Source organism: Papilio polytes, unplaced genomic scaffold, assembly GCF_000836215.1.
Source record: "Papilio polytes unplaced genomic scaffold, Ppol_1.0 DF823879.1, whole genome shotgun sequence".
NCBI lineage: Eukaryota > Metazoa > Arthropoda > Insecta > Lepidoptera > Papilionidae > Papilio > Papilio polytes.
Genome location: NW_013525325.1, coordinates 327,232 through 349,543, shown reverse-complemented (window position 1 = coordinate 349,543; position 22,312 = coordinate 327,232). Strand labels below are relative to the sequence as shown.

The following is a 22,312-nucleotide window of genomic DNA, read 5'->3' as shown; positions in this document are numbered from 1 at the left end:
CTATGGGCAGTTGTCGCTTCGCCATTTTGGCGGATTTATGTTGCCTCTTGCTCGTTTGTCACTTTTTTGTATAAAAAAATGCCCTTAACCCGCTTACTTACATCACTGCCTTATCCTACTCCCGTAGGGTCGGCGCTCGGTTTTTGTCCACCAAAGCACTCTATTATCTGTCATCTCAGTCCCTTCTCGATCATGTCACTTTTCACGCAATACATCCATCTCTTTCTAGTTTCGGTTTTTCCAATTTATTTAATCCTTTAGTTAAGTCATCTTCTTTCTCCTTATCCTACTCCCGTAGGGTCGGCGCAACAGGTTTTTGTCCTCCACATAACTCTGTCATACGTCATCTCAGTCATCACTCAGTTTAATGTACCTAAAATATATAACCTAAAACGCGTCGTGTGGGGCTTTTTATTAAAAAAAAGATTTATTTAAAACTAGCCTCCGCCGGCGACTACGTCCGCGTGGAATTAAAAAAAAACGAAAGTGAGAAGCCGATTTGTTCTTCCGGACTATCCTCTACATCCGTACTGTTAGGAATAAAATTAGTACCGTGCTATAGAATTGGTGCAACTCTAGATTATCGGCATGAACGTCACGTCCCTAGCTGACAGCTGTCAATGTCACTAGAAGTATGGATCGATTTGGCGCGCATCCTAAGTCTTGACGAGAAGTATTGCTCTGAGTTAAAAGCGACAGTATCAATTAAATAAGTTGTCTAATAGTACCAAATTTCATCAAAATCCGTTCAGCCGTTTAGGCTACAAACTTTAACAAACACCCATCCATCTATCCATTCATCCATCTAAACTTTCGCATTTATAATATTAGTAAGATATACTGTGATTTTCTACATAAGTGTGTCTTTACGCTTTATTATACGAGTACAGATATAGACAAAATGGCGCCCCTTTACGGCGCCTTAGTCGATAACTTCGCCCAACACTAATGGCGTTACCGCGTAGGTATGAAGTCTGCTCACCCCTTTTTTAATGACTTGAGTCATCAAGATACCAAACTCCTTATCTGTCTTTTAAAACATATTGTTAATAATCAATAGCTTTATCTGTTAAGTTTTTGACGTTGAAAAGCTTTTGCAATAAATTTTAATATTAACCAGCTGCGACTTCGTCTACAAAATTTCAAAATACAACCTATGTTACTCGATAACGTAGCTTTTTAACGGTGAAAGAATTTTTGTAATCGGCCCAGTTTTAGAGTAATACCAATATATATAAAAATACAAATCATTCCTCTTTATAATATTAGTATAGATATAAATATAAAAAAGTCAATTTTAAAAGATGTTATTATCCAACTAAAGTCCTTTTTCCTTGAAATTATACCAAACGTAATTAAAAGTGACTCAGATATGTGACGTAGCGTGTCCGCTACGTTATCGTTGTTTGGTTTCAGCTAATTGACAAACAACGCTAGTTTGTTTAGCAGATAGCGGTTTGTTAGCTTTATTTAACGCGATATAATAGCTGTTGAAAATAACCGTTTTTACACGGATAAAAATTGTTCAACTTGTTCATTTCAACCTTTTTCCATTGTTTACTGAGAGAATTGTGAATTATCTTACTAATATTATAAATGCGAAAGTTTAGATGGATGGATGGATGTTTGTTAGCGTTTGTAGCCTAAACGGCTTAATGGATCTCCATGAAATTTGGCACAGGTTTAAAGCATAGTCTGGAAGAACACATAGGCTACTTTTTATCCCGGGAATAGTTACGGTTCCCGTGGGATTCATTAATTTAGTTTTTTAATGTTCACTCGATCATTCTGCAACGGTTCAACATATCTTATTAAAATTTGGCACAGATATAAAACAGAGGTTGGAGTACACATGAGATAAGCTTCATCCCAGATAAATGTCCGGTTCCCGGGATACGTAGCTTTTTGTAATTTATATAGTTTGTATGTTTTCTAATACCACGCGGACGAAGACGCGGGCAACAGCTCGTACTTATATATTTATACTAACTAATATTATAAATGCAAAAGTTTAGATGGATGGATGTTTGTTAGAGTTTGTAGCTTAACCGTTGGCGGATTTCGACGAAAGGTATAGATGTAGAGGATAGTCTATAAGAACACATACGCTACTCACTTTTCTTTTAAATTCCACGTAGACGGAGTCGCGGGCGAAAGCTAGTATTAAATCATAATTTACGAATATTTACAGCGAGGAATACCAAAGAATTATGTTGAAAAAACCGTTAGTTTTAATTCATTCTTTTCATCCATAAACAGTAATAGCCAGATTTTTTTTTATAAACGTTACAAAAGCTGCTATATTAACTGCTATTTCTAGCGCATTACTACAGTCATAAAAGTGGAAACAACGGTTGTTTGTCGAACTGGAACTAGTTCGCTAGTTCGTTTATGTTATTTGCGACGGAAGGACGTGTGTTTCGCTTTAAGGTAAGTAAATACGATGTTTTTATATCAAAAGTATTGAATTATTACGTTATAATGAATTTAGTTAATATTATGCAGTATAATTTGTTAAACAATCTTAAATAACTGCGTCAAATAAAGAAAATATGTGAGAAAATTAATGAATTAACTTATTGTAGAAGTCTGTTTTTTTTTTCACATACTAATGTTATAAATGCGAAAGTTTAGATGGATGTTTGTTAGAGTTTGTAGCCTAAACGGTTGAACGGATTTCGATGAAATTTGGCATAGATGTCTAGTCTGGAAGAACACATAGGCTACTCAGTTTTTTTTAATTCCACGCGGACAGTCACGGGCGAAAGCTAGTGTATCATATGTCAAAGATTGGGGATGTCAGTCATCATCATCAACTTGCCCTTATCCCTTATAGGTCGGCACAGTATGTGCTGCTCTTCCATACATCTCTATCAGCCATATCTGAATCCACTCCTTTCTTAAGCATATCCTCTTTCACACAATCCATCCATACTTTCTTCGGCCTTCTTCCTTTGTAGCCATCAATCTTAACACTTTCAGGTTTATGTCCCCATCGTCTCGTCCCATAACATGTCCATACCACGCTAACCTTTTGCTTCTCAATTTCTCCACCACTAGCGATACTTTCAAACTTCCTCTAATGTCTAGAACAGTGTATAAAATAAAAAAATCTTAACTTATTTCTATTTGTTGTAAGTGGGTTTTTCTTTACATTACTCGTGTGACTCAGAAAGGAAATGTTTTTCGCGTATGACTAGACTTGTAAGAACCTATACAAGTGCGTTGTCATTTTTTTTAAATTATTACTCACTACCTGCAATTAGAATTTTTATTTAGTTTACATTACATTGGAAATTGATCCGTAATACAAAAAGCACGGAAAATACTGAGCTTCATTTTGTATTATTTACCTGATAAAAAAATGTCAAAGAACGTTTTTTAAAAATGAAACCTAGGTCAATACCACAGATGCCCAAAGTAATCACATCCCCTTTCAAAATGTTACTGGTTTAGAAACCCCCTTCTGCAATACTATTTTAAAATGTAATATAAAAAAATGCAATATACACAAACAAGTTAGTTGTAGTGCCCGCTTTAACATCTTAGCACTGCAGGGCACGCCCGGTGTAATACCACGACCACACAGAAGACAGGCGTGAAATGGAAGCAATTCCGTGTTTCGTCTGATGAGTGTGGTGCCGGAGGCCTAATTTGAGTCCCTTTCTCTTTACCACCCATTTCTTATAAGGAGAAGTTGAAAAGGGGAAGTGGATTTGACGGTGGAGATGCATAGGAAGGGGCAATATCCTCTTTATGTGCGTTTCCTCTGTCGGATAAGGGTAGGCACCGCATCTGCTATCGCGGATGACTGAGCAGCGGTCGCTTCGCCATTTTGGCGGATTCAGGTGACCGCTTGCTCGTTTGCCACCTTATGTTATAAAAAAAGTTAATTACAATTAGTTAGATGTAAAAATTTACCTTTTTCAATATATTCGGGCACAAAGGTGAGGTGTGCCAAAAGGGCTTGGCGCATTATTGCTCAGGGGTATAGTTCCGACGAGCACACCTTGAATAAACTATCGCACGACTCTTGTGTTCACAATTGTTTCGCCTTCAACTGTTTAGTTTCTTAACAGACAATATTCCTAATATTATAAATGCGAAAGATGGATGTTTTAACAAACATTTGAAAACGGATCGACGGATCATAAAGAAAATTTTGTTTCCCTTTTATAATTTCGCGGGCGAAAGCTAGTTGCTTACTAAATGTAGTAAATATTTCTTGACGTCGAGTAAATATTCTATAGCCTTGGCAGAGAAATTATTTCGCCTGACAAAATAAGAACGACGCAAAACAGTCGGGAACGACCAGTCTTTTCAAGGTCTGTGACAAGGTCAATCGACCTATGAATAGGGTGACCATCTCTATATTGGGATAAAGGAAATTCACTACATTTTTAATATCTACTTATTTATTCAGTTTACTATTAGTCAATTCATTATTTTAAAGAAATCGAGAGATATAGAGATAGAGCGTCGGTGGCTCAGTGGTTTAAGCACTTGACTTGTAATCTATACAGGTCTTAGGTCTTGAGTTCGAATCCCGCCGTGTACCAATGTCATTTTCGATTTTTCGAATTTTTCATGTACACATAATTTACCCTACATTCTTACGGTGAAGGAAAACATCGTGATGCAACCTGCACATATCAGCGAAGAAATTCAAAGATATGTGCGAAGTCAACCAACCTGCACTGGGCCAGCGTGGTTGACTATGGCCTAGTCACCCTAACATATATAGGTCGGCTCCGAGCCCCTCGGTGGGGACGTTCAGTGAGCTGGTGATGATGGTGATGAGAGATATAGCTTGAATAACAGAAAGAGAAAAGATTTGTATTTTTTTCTACAATAAAATGGTAAACGAGTAAGCGGCCATCTAAAGCCGATGAAATGGCGAAGCGACCACTGCCCATAGACATCCGCAAATGCAGAAGTTTTGCCTACCCTAAATCGACGGAGGAGACGGACATAAAGAGGATATTTCTTCACCGTCAAATCCATTTTCCCATCCAATCATTTCTTTATAAGAAAAGGGTGGAACGAGACTAAAATTGGGTTTCCGTTTTTTTGTATGTATTTGATTCACGCAAAAACTACTGGGCCAATTTTAAAAATTCTTTCACCATCAGAAAGGTAATTTATCTGTGAGTAACATAGGCTATATTTTTATCTATGAACTAGCTGTTCTCTTGCGACTTCATCCGCATGTAATTATGAAAAATCTATTTTGTTTACATTTGTCAAATTGACACGACAAAATGTCAACATGACATGACATTACAAACCTTAGCAATTTTTTTTCTTGATGTTGGCAGCAACTTATGGTCTCTTTCCCATATTAAAGTTTTTATCAAAAATATTTATCCCCTAAGTTTAACGGCGTGAAAATATATAGCCTAAAGCGTGATGCAAGTGTAGGGCTTTTCATTTCAGTATAGATTTTAAACGCATTAGAGAATTGACAAACCAATAACTCTCTTTTGAGTGTTAACTTCGTAAATACATAAAAACATACTCCATAGAAAAACTCCTCTTTATATCATGAAACCCCTCACAGCGTACCTAATACAAACACCATAAATTTTGGACAATGGTGGAATTCCCGTAACCTACAAAGGTCAAAAGGCGAACTTTTACCTACTAAATGACCTTGGTTTGACATTAGCGAGTTCCGATCATTGTTACAAAGATATTGTGTTAGAAAGAGACGGATAATACCATGAAAATGGCCTTGCATTGTTTCTTACAAAGCAGGTACAAGGGCACGTTTTTAAGAAAAGTAGGCAGAGTTTATATATTTACGAGCTGTTGCCCGCGACTTCGTCCGCGTGGTATTAGAAAACATACAAACTATATAAATTACAAAAAGTTACGTATCCCTCGGGAAGCGGACATATCTCGGGGATGAAGCTTATCCCATGTGTACTCCAAACTTTGTTTTATATCTGTGCCAAATTTCAATAAGATATGTTGAACCGTTGCAGAGTGATCGAGTAAACATTAAAAAACTAAATTAATGAATCCCACGGGAACCGTAACTATTCCCGGGATAAAAAGTAGCCTATGTGTTCTTCCAGACTATGCTTTAAACCTGTGCCAAATTTCATGGAGATCCTTTAAGCCGTTTAGGCTACAAACGCTAACAAACATCTATCCATCCATCCATCTAAACTTTCGCATTTATAATATTAGTAAGATATATAGGCCTAAATAAAACATGAGTTCCTACAGTGGGGTTGTGAACAGAAATATTTTAGTTCCCTGTTGCCCGTGACTTCGTCCACGCTATTAAGATAGAAAAGAATCCTGTAATATGCTCGTCTATGTCTACCTTTCAGTGAAAGTCCGGTCCAAATCGGCCCAGTCGTTTCGTAGATTACCCGGAACAAACGCGGCTTACGGACAGACGGAGAGACAATTTTTTTTAATGCGATTTTCGTCATCAGCAACGCAAATACATCATCTTCCCGAAATATTGAATTATTCTTTTAATGTTAACCAGACACTCCATTTTTTTTAATGTATATGCTTTCTCCCTCGACTCCGTCCGCGTGGAATTAAAAAACCAAAAGTGAGTAGTATGTGTTCTTCCAGGCTATCACCTACGTCTGTGGCATTTCATCGAAATCTGTTAAGCCGTTTAAGCCACAAACTCTAACAAACATCCATCCATCTAAACTGTCGCATTTACATTAGTAAGATTTAGATATATCGTGCCAAAAACACTGTTTATTTATGAAAACCTTCATGGAGGACGCGGCGTTTGATCTCTAATGTCAAACTCGGGTGTTTGTTTCCCGCCAACTGTCACTTGTCAATGTCAAACTATGACGTTTACAATCTTAGTGGCGTTAGTAATTGCGTGTATAATTTGCTTTATATTATTATGTTTATTGTGTATTTTGAGTTCGTTTTTGAGAGTTTTAACATGCATACTGGTGACGGCGGTTGTTGTTTTATCGATATGTACTTTCGTGACAGGTTAACTGTGAAAGGAATTTAATATTGGTAAGGTAATGTTGCCATAAATGTTACTGACCATTTATGTACCTTTTACCGTTAAAGGGCTTATGAACTTCGCCCATGTCCACCGCCCTGGGCGATTGACTACACCCTGTAGGGTGTGTAGGGTGTGCTGTGTACAGCATTGTCTAATTTTTGTCATCCTTTCTATACTGTTCCCAACTCTCATCATAGACAAACTGCGCACAACACTTGTTCCGTCTTAATTCTTGTTATTCCCACTAATATTGTATACAAGCTTTCGCCCTTTCCGTCGACGTGGATTTAAAAAAGTGAGTAGCCTATGTGTTCTTCCAGACTATCTTCTACAAATATACCAAATTTTATCGAAATCCGTTTATCCGTTTATGCTACAAACTAAAAAACATCCGTCTAAACTTTTGCATTTATAATATTAGTATGAAGTATGATGGGAAAGGTATGAAAGAGGGGTGAAGAATTATTGTTTTTTTAGCCTTAGAGTGGGTTACCTTTCGCATCTCACGACTGTCGTGCGATTGTTGATTCGCAGACAATTCAACTGTTTAGTTGCACAATTAAAAAGCGAGTAGTGAACATCTAAGCTCATACAAATCAAAGCAAGACTAAACAATGCGATAGTCAAGGGTGCACTCTTAAATTGATGAATGAATTTCGAACCAATAAGCTAAGATAAAATTTTAAAAAAATCAATATATAGTAGGCGACGCATCTGCAATAGCAGATGTCTATGGGCAGTCGTTTCGCCATTTTACCGGATTCAGGTGGCCGCTTGCTCGTTTATAAAAAAAAAATGTTGAAAATTACCGAGTCCGAATCCCACTCGCCGTGAATTTATTATAAATCCTTATTCTAACAGTGGTAAAGCCCGCTTTAACATAGCACGAATGGGCCGACTCGCCCCCAGCAATACCACGACCACACAGAAAACAGGCGTGAAGTACAAGTTCGCGTTTCGACTGATGAGTGTGGTGCCGTAGGCCTAATTTTAGTCCCTTTCCCTTTCCACCCTTTTCTTAAGGGGAAAGGATGGGAAGTAAGAGTGGATTTGACAGTAGAGGAGATTGGAAGGGGAAATGTCTTTATGTGCGTCTCCGTCAACTAAGGGTAGGCGACGCAGCAATTGCGGTTTATGGGCAGCGGTCGCTTTCCATTTCTGCGGATTCAGGCCGCTTGCTCGTTTGCCACCTTATATTATAAAAAAAGGTTTTTTTTTTCGATGTCTTCGAGAATATTCATCTACTAGATTTATTTAGCCAGTTTTTTTTTTAATTTAATCATTGTTACAGATAATGCCTGAGGTACACCCAGCTTTTGTGGATGCGGGAAAGAAACAAGGATTGGAGATATGGAGAGTTGAAGTAAGTTCTTTTACTCGTATTTCTTACTAATATAAATGTTTACATGTTTTTTTTATAGTTAATATTAGAGATGACTTTAAAATTTAACTATAGTGTGTCTAAATAATTTAGATTCGTTTGACAATTCATTTCAAATTTAGTAGGGATGGGTTGTGTAATCAGTCATGAATCTTATCGATTTTCGATTTTTATTCTTATAGAAGTTAGAATCGATAGATTTATAGTTATAATTCATGAATTTAAAAAAAAACACTGTTTTCTCAAATTGATAATAACCTTAACAAATAATGAGAGTAAATAAATGTTTATTACTACTACAGCCGTACGTAATCGAATTGGATTTCGCTATTATTTCTGTCATCGCTAAATTCTCTACACTATAATAAATACTAGAATTGTCCTATAAATTAGTTAATAAGAAAATAATAATTTTAGTTGAGTTCGATAATTATTTAAACCGAATATCGATAGTTCATAATTGTTCGCTGCGTGTTTGTTTTGTCATTACGATACCTGTCTATTAAGTATGACATTTGCCTTCATAGAAATTGAATTCGATACATCATATACGTCATTTATCAAACTAATCTATTTTATTTAGACAAACTATAACAAACACTCAGAGCTACCAAGTACCCGTTACCTAGTCCGCGTTAAATAAAAAAAAAACAGCCTACTAGCTGTCGCTAGACTCCGTTCGCGTGGAATTAAAAAAAAACTGAATAGCCTATCCGTTCTTCCAGACTATCCTCTACGTCTATGCCAAATTTCATCCCAATCCGTTCAGCCGTTAAGGCTACAAAGTAACAAACATCCATCTAAACTTTCGCATTTATATCAGTAACATTGTTTACAATAGATAACAGTGGTAGTGCACGCCTTAACATCTTAGCACTGCAGGGCACGCCTCCAGTAATACCACGACCACACAGAAGACAGGCGTGAAATGGAATTAATTCCGTGTTTCGTCTGATGAGTGTGGTGCCGGAGGCCCAATTTAAGTCCCTTTCTCTTTACCACCCTTTTCTCATAAGAAGAGGATGGGAAGGGGAAGTGGATTTGACAGTGGAGGAGATGCATGAGAAGGGGATATATCCTCTTTATGTGCGTCTCCTCCTCAGTCGCATAAGGGTCGGCAACGCATCTGCAATTGCGGATGTCTATGGGCAGTCGCTTCGCCATTTTGGCGGATTCAGGTGGCCGCTTGCTCGTTTGCCACCTTATGATATAAAAAAACTAAAGTTATATCTACGAAAGAAAGAAGGCATCCAACAAGAATTATTTTAAAATTGAATTTGTAACGTAAAATATACATTTTGTATGATTAGATAACTTATTACGTGTTCATATTCTATGTTAATGAGAATAGTAATTTCTAGAAAGAAATTCCTTTCAATTGACGTTCACACGTATTTAAATCTGCCTACACGAGAAACAAAAAACGCATTTAATGGATGTGCGCTTGGTGACTGGGAAACAGTAGAAATAAATTCCTTGTTTTTGTGATCGAAATTACATTATACAGCTGTTGCCCCCGATTTTGTCCACGCAATAATAAGATAAAACGTAGCCTATAATATGCCCGTCTATGTCAACTAACCTTCAGTGAAAGTTCGGTCGAAACAGGTCCAGCCGTTTTAGAGTTTGCCCGGAACAAACGCGGCTTGCGGACAAACAAACAGACACAAAAAAAATTAAATGCGATTTTCGTTGAAATAGGATACATTAATTCTGTTATTTCATGTTTACTCGATAATTCTGCAACGTTTCAATATACTCGTATCTTACAAGCTTTTGCCCTAAACTCCGTTCGCGTGGAATTTGTTCTGTGTTCTTCCATAATATGCTCTGAAGGGTATGATGAATGAAGGGTAGGTGACATAAACGCCCTTATTTTAGGCTGCTTTTTTATCTTGATACGAGCTGTTCCCGTGCGACTTCATCCGCATAAAATTATGATTTTTTTTATTGTTTACATTTATCAAATTATCAATTACAAATATCAAAATGACATGACATGATGACAACCTTGTTTCCTTAATGTTGGCAGCAACTTATGGTCTCTTTCCCATATTAGGGTTTTTTATCCAAAAGATTTACACCCTAAGTTTAATGGCGTGAAAATATATAACCTAAAGCGTGTAGGGCTTTTTATTTAAAAAAAGATTCAAAAATATGCTGTAATTGCTGACATCTTAGGCAACAAAGAAGTGTGTGTTTACGCGTTATTATAATAGTGTAGAATCGCGGGCGATCGCCAGTTTGTTAATAAAATTTTATGTTCTCTTTACTGTTAAGTGTTTAAAATATAGGATGCCTAAAATATAGCACTTACTGTTGACGTAATATTTTTGTAGTGATGTTGTAAATTTTTAAACGAGATAGATTTATGTTCTTCTCAAAGTGTTACGGAATGATGGATACCATTACATTTTTATTATCTGTTATTTTTGACGGGAAGTTTGTCAGTTTTATAATGATTGTTTTTATACATTTACTAATAGATTTATCGAAATAATCTACAATTGATTTTGACATGTAACACTTTACCTCGGTTCTATTTACAGAAAATATTGCCTAGAATATACGAGACATACTTTGTTTCTTCTTACAAATTAGATAATCATTAACATAATTGGCAAAGGTAGAGCACTGTAGGGCTCGTCAGCAATACCACGACCACACAAGACAGGCGTGAAGTGGGAGCAATTCCGCGTAAACTCTGATGATTGTGCGTGATTTTTTCCTTTCTTTTTCCACCCTTTGTCATAAGGAAAGGTTGGAAAGAGAATGTGGATTTGACATTGGATTGGATGGTAGACGCATAGGAAACGGATATAATCTCTTTATGTGCGTCTCCGTCGATTAAGGTAGGCAACGTATGCGTATATATGGGCAGCGGTCTCTCGCCATTTTGGCAGATTCAGGTGGACGCTTGTGCGTGTGCCGCCTTATAATGTAAAAAAAAACTCGCAATTAGACCGATCTTTTCGTACAGAGACATTTAGTAACTGTATTCTATTGTTTATTGTTTTGCATCGTCTTAATAAGTTTTAGAGCCTGTCCCACCACTGGCTATTAGAGGCTAATATAGCTTAAAAATGTCGTGACTGTCAATTAAGGAAACAAAATCCGATATTTCCATGACATATTTTACACGTTGGATTGTTATCTTTTTACAATTTGGTGGGACAGGCCCTTAAACGTTCAAACGTGTGTGAGTAAAATGTACATTTCGTTGGATACACAACAAATTCGTCTGTCTCCGCAAATCTAGTTACTGTTGCTACATAAATAGACTCCCGGCATAGATAGATGTATAAACTTATGAATACGGGATGTTCGGAAATTCAGAATAAATGGGATAGCTTTATTTCAGAATTTGTACAAAAATGATTTAAAAATGTGCTGTGTTTGACATCCGGGATAACAAAGTGTGTGTTTACGCTTATATTAGTATAGATTACTGTAAAATTCAACTATGTCCACTTGTATATATACTATATACTATATCTATACTATTATAATAAAGCGTAAACACACACTTCTTTGTTGCCTAAGATGTCAGCAATTACAGTATATTTTTGAATAATTCTTTTTTTAATAAAAAGCCCTACACTTACGCCACGCTTTAGGCTATATATTTTCACGCCATTAAAATTAGGGTTAAATATTTTTGATAAAAAACTCTAATGTGGGAAAGAGACCATAAGTTGCTGCCAACATCAAGGAAGCATGGTCATGCTTTGTCATCATGTCATGTCATTTTGAAATTTGCAATTGATAATTTGACAAATGTGAACAATAAAATGAAATTTTTATAATTTTATGCGGATGAAGTCGCATGAGAACAGCTACTTAATACATATTTTTCTATCTCTTTTATTCTCTTTGTCCAGAGACAACAGTATAATAAAGTCTACAGCACCTATTAATTTTATTAGTAAAATTAAACACCCTGTATTTTTAACGATCGTTTTACACAGGAAATGTGTACGCGATGAGTTGTCTCTAATTCTGTACAGAGATACTTTGTACATGGTGTTTATTTTATTATGTGGTGTAAATGTTTAGTTTTCTGATTCGATTAACATGTGTTTTTTAATACACACTGTACATTTCTTACGTCAAGACAAGCGATAGGAGAATTGTAATTATAAAAACTAGTTATAGTGTGTCTAAATAATTTAGATTAGTTTGATAAATGACGCATATGAAGTATCGAATTCAATTTGTATGGAGGTAAATCCCATACTTCATAGACAGGTATCGTAGTGACGAAACAAACACACGTAGCGAAACATTTTGAACTATCGATATTCGGTTTAAATAATTATCAAACTCAAATTTTTATTTTCTTATTCGCTAATTTAGAGGACAATTCTAGTATTGATTATAGTGTAGAGAATTTAGCGATGACAGGAATAATAGCCAAATCCAATTCGATTATGTACGGCTGTAGTAGTAATAAACATTTCTTTACTCTCATTATTTGTTATGGTCATTATTAATGTTAGAAAACAGTGTTTTTTTCTTTCATAAGTACTATAAATCTGTCGATTCCAACTTCTATAAGAATAAAAATCGAAAATCGATAAGATTCATGACTGATTTTACACAACCCATCCCTACTAAATTTGAAATGAATTGTCAAACTAATCTAAATTATTTAGACAAACAATAATGAAAAATCGAGTTCGAATTTCAACCATAACTTTTATTAAGATATTTTTACTAGCTTTCGCCCGCGACTCCGTTTGCTTGGAATTAAAAAACAAAGCTAAGTAGCATATGTGTTCTTCCAGACTATCCTCTACGTCTATACCAAATTTCATCGAAATCCGTTTAGACTACAAACTCTAACAAACATCCATCTATCCATCCATACATTCATCCATCTAAACTTTCGCATTTATAATATTAGTAGGATTGTACGTATGTTTTAGTATTTAGTTATTTATTTATTGTGTATTTTGTTGTAGAACTTCGAGCCAGTTGCGGTACCTCTAAACCAGTATGGAAATTTTTACTCTGGAGACTCTTATATAGTGCTTAAGGTAAGAATATCTATTGAGAATTTTTTTTAAATATTAAACAATGTTTTGTTTTCAATTTCGCGACTATCTCAAGTTGTTTAAATTTCAAAGTAATTAAGGCGCTGTGGATAAAATGATCGTAATTCCGTTCAAACAGATTTTAATTAAAGGACTGAAGTTACACGTACTAAGATATCACGAATCAAATCTTTGTAGAAATCCCGTTCTAAGCTTCTTAAGATTTGCAATTTGGTACCAGAGCGCCTTAATTTTAATGACAATTGGGTACATTTTTAAGATAATAGATGGCGTTGTATTAAACCGAATACAATTTTAAAAATATGCCTATTTGAGATTCCTCTTTATATCTATAGTAATATTATAAAGAGGAAAGATTTCTATTATTTTTTTATGTATTGAAATAAATCAAAAACTACTGGGATAATTTCAAAAATTCCACCATTAAAAATCTATATTATTAGTGAGTAACATTAGCTAGATTTTTAATTCAATTTTTTAAATTCCATGTGAACGAAGTCACGAGCAACAGCTAGTAAATTATAAGATAATAGTTTACTAGCTGTTGCTCGCGACTTCACCAGCGTGATTTTAATAAATAATAAAAAAACAACCTATGTTAGTCACTGATAATGTAGCTTTCTAATAGTGAATCGCCCCAGTAGTTTTTGAGTTATTTCAATAAATATAAAGATTTAATATTAATTTTACGTTATCTAATCTCGACAGACAACTGGTACGTCAAATCTATTCTGGGATATCCACTTCTGGCTGGGTTCACACACCAGCCAAGATGAGGCAGGAGCGGCCGCCATCTTGTCTGTCAATCTAGACGATGAACAGTTCCACGGAGATGCTGTACAGCATAGAGAAACCCAAGGACATGAGTCTAGACAGTTCTTGAGTTACTTTGAACCTGGTAAGTGATTGAAAACTAAAAAAACAATGATCAGTAACAATAGATAGGTACAGTTTGAATGACTACTTTTGCTATGTTCTGAAACATGCCTTTTGATGTTAATGACAGTTATCAATATTAGTTGTTCCCGTGCGGCTACATTCGGGTGTGTAAAAACTTTATTTTGTGGTTTACATTTGTCTAATTCTCAAATGCAAATGTCATAGTTACCGTTGCCATAATAACCTTGTTTCCTTAATGTTGGCAGCTTGTTTTTTTTTTCCTCCCACGTGAAGGTTTTTCCAATTTATTTACCGCCTAAGTTTAATAGTGTGAAAATATATAGTGTAAAGCGTGTCGTAAGTGTAGACCTTTTTATTATAGAAATAATTATTCAAAAGTATGCTGTTTTGAGAGTAGCCCCAGTGGTTGAGAAAATAAGGAGTAAAAGGTTAGAGTGGTATGGGCATGTTATGAGAAGGGATGAATCGCATGTAACAAGAAGGATGTTATGAGTGTGGAGGTACACCATGGTGATATGTTCAAGAAGAGAGTGATGACTGAGATGACGTATGATAGAGTTATTTGGAGGACAAAAACCCGACACTACGGGAGTAGGATAAGGCAGGGGAGATGATGATGCTATGATTGCTGACATCATACGCCACAAAGTATTGTATGTTTACCCTTTATCATATAAGAATAGAGTATAGATTAAGGTAAATGTTGAATTACAATCGATATAAGATATTCTAAAGTTTATGATATAATAAAAATAAGTTTCATATTTCAATGTAACCTAGTAAAATTTTAAACAGTTTAACCATTTTACAGATCAAAAAAATGTTTCTAGGAAAACATCCGAAAAACGCAAGTATTCTTGCATGGAAAGGGTTATATAACAAGGGACATCCAATTATATTACTATTATGTGAATGCTTAAAACGGGAAATATGTGTGAAATTATAGAATGAATTTTGGGTATTAATACTTTTAGACATTTTTTCTTGGGATATTTTTTATATAAAATTATGCATGTGAGATTGAAAATATATTATGGGTACATATAATTTCATATTTTTTTATTTATGAGGGAGGAGAGGGATTTTTATTTATGTATGTATAAACTCAAAAACTACTATATCCATTAGAAAGCTATTGTTAGCTATATTAATGTTATAAAGAAGAAAGCTTTGATTGTAATGAAATAACTCAAAAACTACTTGGGTAATTTCAGAAATTCTTTCACCATTAAAAAGCTACGATATAAGTAAATAAAATAAGGTGTACTGTATTGTTTAAAACTCTCGCGGACGAAGACGTGATCAACAGGTAGTCGTATATAAAAATAATAGACAAAGAAAAGATTTAACTCTGCCTACCCTTGTTAAGCGTAACTATTATGACTTCGTCCTCGTGAAATTAAAAGAAAATATTAATATCACTATATTACTCAATGATAACGTAGTTTTTAATGGTGAAAGAATGTTTGAAATTGTCCCAGTAGTTTTTGAGTTTTCAATACATATAAAAATACAAATCTTTCCTCTTTATAATATTAGTACGAGTATAAATAAAACCAGCAAGCAAGCAAGCGGGTCTAACACCAAGGGTCTTAAATAATTTTTAATGTCCATAATTTTAAATAAATATATTTATTTTCAGCTATAAGATATATGGATGGAGGCCATGCTTCAGGTTTCAGTCATGTAACTATAAACCCTGGAGCAGAGAAAAGGTTGTTCCAAATCAAAGGAAGAAGAAATGTCCGCGTTAAACAGGTATTACATGATTACGACAGACCGCCAGGTATCCATCTTCCATCCATCCATCCATCCTCACAAACTCGATAACTGGTATTCCACAATCGTGCGGTTTTCGAGGAACTTTCTGCTCCGCACAGCCGCGTTGTAGAACGGTCTGTCCTCGGCGGTATTCCCAAACCAATACGACTTAGGGTCCTTCAAGAAGCGAGCCTATCATTTACTCAAATGCCGGCAACGCATCTGTAGTTCCTCTGGTATTGCGGATGTCCATGGGTGTTGTTGACCACCACGGTATTCTCGCCGTTCGTTTGACCCCTTCTCTAAAAAAAATGAAAAGAGGGTAATGAATTTCGCTTGTATGTAAGTTTGCATGTTTGTAACGGTCTACAGCATAAAATACTGAACAGATTTAGATGAATGAGGTGTCATTGGATTTGTCTTCTTCTACAGAGTGTCATAGGTGATATAACATTAGCACAAAACAACTACAGTTGCTGTGAGGAATGTAAATCTAAAAAATAGTGAAAAGTACTGTATCTCAAATCTTACTATTATTATATAAATGTGAAAGTTTAGATGCAAGTTTGTTAGTTTGTATCCTTAACTGCTGAACATATCTTGAGGATTGTCTAAAGTAGGGGAAAGTCTGGAAGAACATATAGGCTACTTACTTTTTTGTTTTTATTTCCCCGTGGACGGTGTCGCGGGCGAAAGCTAGTAGTCTATATTAGTATTTGTTACCTCTATAAAAACACTGGGAGAAATTATTACGGCAACCCTAATTTTAGCAAATTTTGAAGTAGGAGACAGAATTTAATGCTCGGTTCACATTTGGCCAGTACGTTTGGTTAGTTGCGCTCAACCCAACTGGCAATCGACTGGCACAGGGTAAAGGCTAACTGGCACCAGTAATTCCAACTGTACTAGTAATGTGTTAATCGTGCATTACATAACTCTGTTTACCCCCTTCAAAAAGTTGAAAAAGGGGATGACTGAAATCTCTCTCTTTTAATTAGAGGAATTAGAAAAACGTAAGTTTGTGTTCTTCCAGACTATACTCTATATTAGGCAATCCAGATTCGTTCAGTTTAGATATACTCTAACAAACATCCATCTAAACTTTCGCTATTAGTAAGATTTATTCAATGTTAAAAAAATTGCTACAAAAAACTCCGTCCAATAGGCAATATGCATATGACACCAAATTGTACCAAACTTTTTTTAAGTATACTTTATTACTATAAAAACAGACCTGCAAAGATTTTTTTAAATGTAACGTATTTTAGTGGCAAAATTTAATCATTAAAATGTGTCTTTTTTCAAATTCCCTCGCTAAGTTCTAAAACGCACACTATTGGTCATAGCAAGTGGCTTATCTAATATGGCGTCGCTGTGTTGACAATACACAGTTCATTTACGTTACTTTATATAGAAATACACTCTTGAAGTATTTTACTGTAAACACGATATCAAAACCAACTTTAAAATAAAAAAAATAATGAATAGAATTATTAACCACTTATTTGTACCAGGAATAATAAAAATGAATCGATTTTTGACTTTTTGACCTTGAGAAACTCGTCGCGTTTTAGTCGCTCGAAAATGGTCGTAATTTTATTTTATTATTTTTAGCTCAATGGTTGAATATTTTCGCGTCAAATTTTTTTTGTGGTTATTTTATAACAAGTAGAATCGTTTAAAAATACATATTCCCTATTAAACGTGAATATATATATATATATTTTTTTTATAACACAAGGTGGCAAACGAGCAAGCGCCCACCTGAAACCGCCAAAATGGCGAAGCGACCGCTGCCTATAGACATCCGCAATTGCAGATGCGTTGCCTACCCTTATACGACGGAGGAGGAGACGCACATAAAGAGAATATTTCCCCTCCTATGCATCTCCTCCACCGTCAAATCCACTTCCTCTTCCCAACCTCTCCTTAAAAGAAAAGGGTGGTAAAGAGAAAGGGACTTAAATTAGGCCTCCGGCACCACACTCATCAGACGAAACACGGAATTGCTTCCATTTCACGCCTATCTTTTGTGTGGTCGTGGTATTGCACCGGGCGTGCCGGCCCATTCGTGCTAAGATGTTAAAGCGGGCACTACCACTGTCAAACAAGCAAGTTTCCAAACATTTTCAGGTAGAAGCATCGATAACTTCAATGAATAACGGAGATTGTTTCATATTGGATGTCAATCATGATATATTTGTATACGTCGGAGATGGCTCTAAAACTGTGGAAAGGTTAAAAGCTATAACTGTAGCTAATCAAATCAAAGATCAAGATCATAATGGAAGAGCCAATATTGAAATTATTGGTAAGAATTAAATATTCTACACACAATGTATATACTAGCTGTTCCCATGCGACTTCAACCGCATAAAATTATAAAAATTTCATTTTATTGTTCACATTTGTCATTATCAATTGCAAATATCAAAATGACGACATGATGTCAAATTACGGCGACCTGATGTTCGTCACAAATGTAGAACATAGACTAAAATAACATTGTTACTTGCTTTTTTTTTTTCATTAATTAAACGTGGACAGAATCGCAGGGAAAAGCTAGAGAGGTATTTTATGAAATAAGTAATTGAACTAGTCATACTGAATGTTTTATTTGATTTTACAATTAAAATTGTTGTTTTTAAACGTAAAATTAATGTTTAACAAAAGTGGGCCAAAAACCGTCCCTTGCGGGATTCCCTTCATCATTTAATTATTGCTTCAGATCCGTTCTCTCATGAAGGTGATTTAGAGAAATTCTTCGAAGCTCTCGGCTCTGGTGATCAGGATTCAGTTCCTGATGCTGAAGAGGGTGGTGATGATGAAGTGAGTATGGAGTATGTTGTGATGAAGTTTGTCAAACGCTGATAAAAAATCTCCGTGCGGGTTTATCCGCATGAAATTTGAAAACTTTATATTATTGTTTACATTTGTGAATTCAATTGCAAATGTCAAGTCAAATGCACAGACAACGAAGGCCTTTGACATTGGATAACAATTACCGTTACCATGGCAACCATGCTATTGTCAACTTATTTTTGTCTCTTTCACGTGTTACTTTTTATACTTTTTATTTGAGTTTCTTTACGTTTTTTCAGGAGTTTGAAAGAGGAAGTACTAAAGAAGTAACTTTGAGTGAGATTTCGGACAGAACTGGACAGTTGGAAATCAAGAAACTTGAGGGACCACTGAATAAAGAACTACTGGATACTCAGGTTTGTATTGAATAAAATTCCAAGTTATAATAGTTGTGTTATAGGGAAGGAGGGAGGGAGGGAGAGATAGAGAGAGAGAGAGAAAGCAAGTGTCGGTATATGTAAATATGTATTGAGGGAAGGTAAATAGTAATAATAAATGAGTTAGTCTAAATCTGAACTTGGTCGGTTCATTAAAGAACGAAAGAAGGAAGGAAGAAAGGAAGAAAGAAAGAAAGAGAGAAAGAAAGACGTTTAATAAAAAAAAACCGGCTGACGCACATTTTAACTTTTCAGGAATGTTACATTCTGGACACAGGAAGCAGTATCTACGTGTGGGTCGGCAAGAAATCTAATGGAACGGTACGAATTTTCTTATTTATTATTCTTTTTTCGATGTTTTTTGAGTGAATCTTTTTTAAAAAAAAATAAGAAACTTATCTAACATTAAAGTTTTTAGTTTGATTAAAATAATTTAAAATGTTTGTTTTTAAATCAATATGTTTTTAGAGAATAGATTAAAATGAGAATTCAAATAATAATTTCATTGCAAACTTTATTCAATGGAATGAAAAAGCTATCGACTCAATTAGATACAGCGCCATCTATTTGTCTAAAAAAAAGGTCTTAAAAATTTCGATTCAAACTAAACTTTGATGTTTAGTAACTTTATTACTATTATAATATATTATAAAGTGTAAAGATTTGTATTTTTGTATGTATTTGATTCACGTAAAAACTACTAGGCCGATTTAAAAAAAAATTTCAATTAGAAAGATAATTTATCTGTGACTAACATTGGCTATATTTATTTACATGCGGGCGATGTCGCGAGCAACAGCCGGTTAATATTAAACTAATAGAGAATGAAATAAATATGCTTTTGTAATTTTTGTTATGCACATTTCCAGGAGAAGTCAGCTGCGATGGCTAAAGCTCAACAATACTTGAAAGCCAATAATTATCCTGATTGGGTAAGATTTAATATCAGATTTATAATTTATTATTTGACTATACGATAGCTGACATAGACCCATATTAGAGGTTACTTTTATCTTTATCTATACTATTATAATAAAGCGTAAACACTCACTTCTTTGTTGCCTAAGATGTCAGCAATTACAGCATATTTTTGAATAATTCTTACACTTACGTCACGCTTTAGGCTATATATTTTCACGCCATAAAACTTAGGGGGTAATTTTGCATAAAAACTCTAATGTGGGAAAGAGAACATAAGTTGCTGCCAACATCAAGAAAGAAAGATTGCTAAGGCTTTTCATGTCATGTCATTTTGACATTTCAATTGATAATTTGACAAATGTGAACAATAAAATAAAATTTTCATAATTTCATACGGATGAAGTCGCACGGGAACAACTAGTATACACTATAAAGTAAAGTTTTTATAATGCAGATGAAGATTTGGAAAATTTAGTTATGTATTTTATTTCAGGTTCATATTTCAAAGGTAACAGAAGGCGCTGAGGCGACCGCGTTCAGACAATATTTTGAAAATTGGAATTAAACGATCTCTTTAAATTTTTTCCACTGTCTAAAAACTTTTATTAAAACATCTAAGTTAGAATCTATACTCTTATAATAAATGTATTTTTGTATGTATTGAAATAACTCAAAAACTACTGGGACAATTTTAAAAATTCTTACACCATTAAAGCTACGTTTATCAGTAACATTGGCTATACTTTTAATTACACGCGAAGTCGGTAGCAACATCTAGTCTATACTAATATTATAAGAAAGATTTGTATTTTTTATCTATTGAAATAATTCAAAAACTACTGGGGCAATTTCAAAAATTCACACACGATGAAAAAGTTACTTTTTTAGTAACATAGGTTATGTTTTTCATTTTTTCTAATTATACGCGGACAAAGTCCCGAGAAACAGATAGTTTTATATAAAACTACTGTTAAAAAACCTCATTTATTTGGATTTTAAAACAAGTTTAATGGCAGAGGAAATTCTAAAGAATCTCTATTTCGAAGCACAAATATATTGCTTTTAATGTTAGAGTATAAATCTACAATTTGAGTCGAATTCAAAAATGAGAAATTATAACAAATAAGCTTTCGCCCGCGACTCCGTCCGCAATTAAAAAAAACGAAAGTAGTAGTGTTCTTCCAAACTATCCTCTACATCATTATCAACTTGCCCTTATCCCTTATGGAGGGTCGGCAGAGTATGTGCTCTTTTACATACATATCAGCCATATCTGAATACACTCCTTTCTTAAGCATATCCTCTTTCACACAATACTTTCTTCAGTCTTCCTCTACCTTTGTACCCATCCACATTCATTCTTAACACTTTCAGGATTAGACTTTTAGACTATCCTCTACATCTATACCAAATTCCATCGAAATCCGTTCAGCCGTTTAGGCTACAAACTAACAAACATCCATATAAACTTTCACATATTATCTTAATAATTATAAATGCGAAAGTTTAGATGGATGTTTGTTAGTTTGTAGCCTAAACGGCTGAACGGATTTCGATGGAATTTGGTATAGATGTAGTAATCTAGAAGAACATAGGCTACTTTTAATTCCACGCAAGGAATCGCTGGTGAAAACTAGTACATAAATAAATAATTTTCAGTGACGTGTGAAATCTCTTTTGAATTCGACTACAAATCAAATTGCGTTATATTTTTAAATTAAATTTAGACTTTCATTTATTGCTTTTTGTTTGTTTTTTTTTAGAAATGACATTAAAAATTGTTAACCTTCAGTATTTGATATTCCTTATAAGTTAACCTCATTTTAAAATATATTTTATTGAATCCAGTATTTTTGTATTAATATATGTTTTGAGTTTAAAATATTAGCGTAATATTTGAGATTTTTTTAATTATACATATAATAAAATTACTAATAATAATTGTAAGAACGTTTTCGTGACATTGAGAATTTTATTGGTTATAAAAATGTTCCTTGTACTTTGTTGCATTTAGATTTTTAACTTAATAACTGTGTTTATTTTGTGTTTT

The 22,312-nt window shown here is 34.5% G+C and overlaps 1 protein-coding gene across 2 annotated transcripts; it reads left to right on the top strand.

The window, feature by feature from the left end:
* The first annotated feature begins 2,345 nt into the window (after window positions 1–2,345).
* On the top strand, window positions 2,346–20,881 carry LOC106103075 (gelsolin-like). 2 transcript variants are annotated; one of them, XM_013282737.1, is made up of 11 exons: window positions 2,346–2,430; window positions 8,295–8,366; window positions 13,349–13,423; window positions 14,150–14,339; window positions 15,984–16,099; window positions 18,236–18,413; window positions 18,831–18,931; window positions 19,204–19,320; window positions 19,597–19,662; window positions 20,211–20,273; window positions 20,756–20,881. In XM_013282737.1, exons 1-11 carry the CDS (start codon window positions 2,392–2,394, stop codon window positions 20,825–20,827), a joined length of 1,089 nt encoding a protein of 362 aa, XP_013138191.1. In that variant the 5' UTR covers window positions 2,346–2,391; the 3' UTR covers window positions 20,828–20,881. The 2 variants fall into 2 exon arrangements, with proteins under 2 accessions (XP_013138191.1, XP_013138192.1); XM_013282738.1 differs by lacking the exon at window positions 2,346–2,430 and adding an exon at window positions 6,898–7,011.
* The last annotated feature ends 1,431 nt before the right edge of the window (window positions 20,882–22,312 follow it).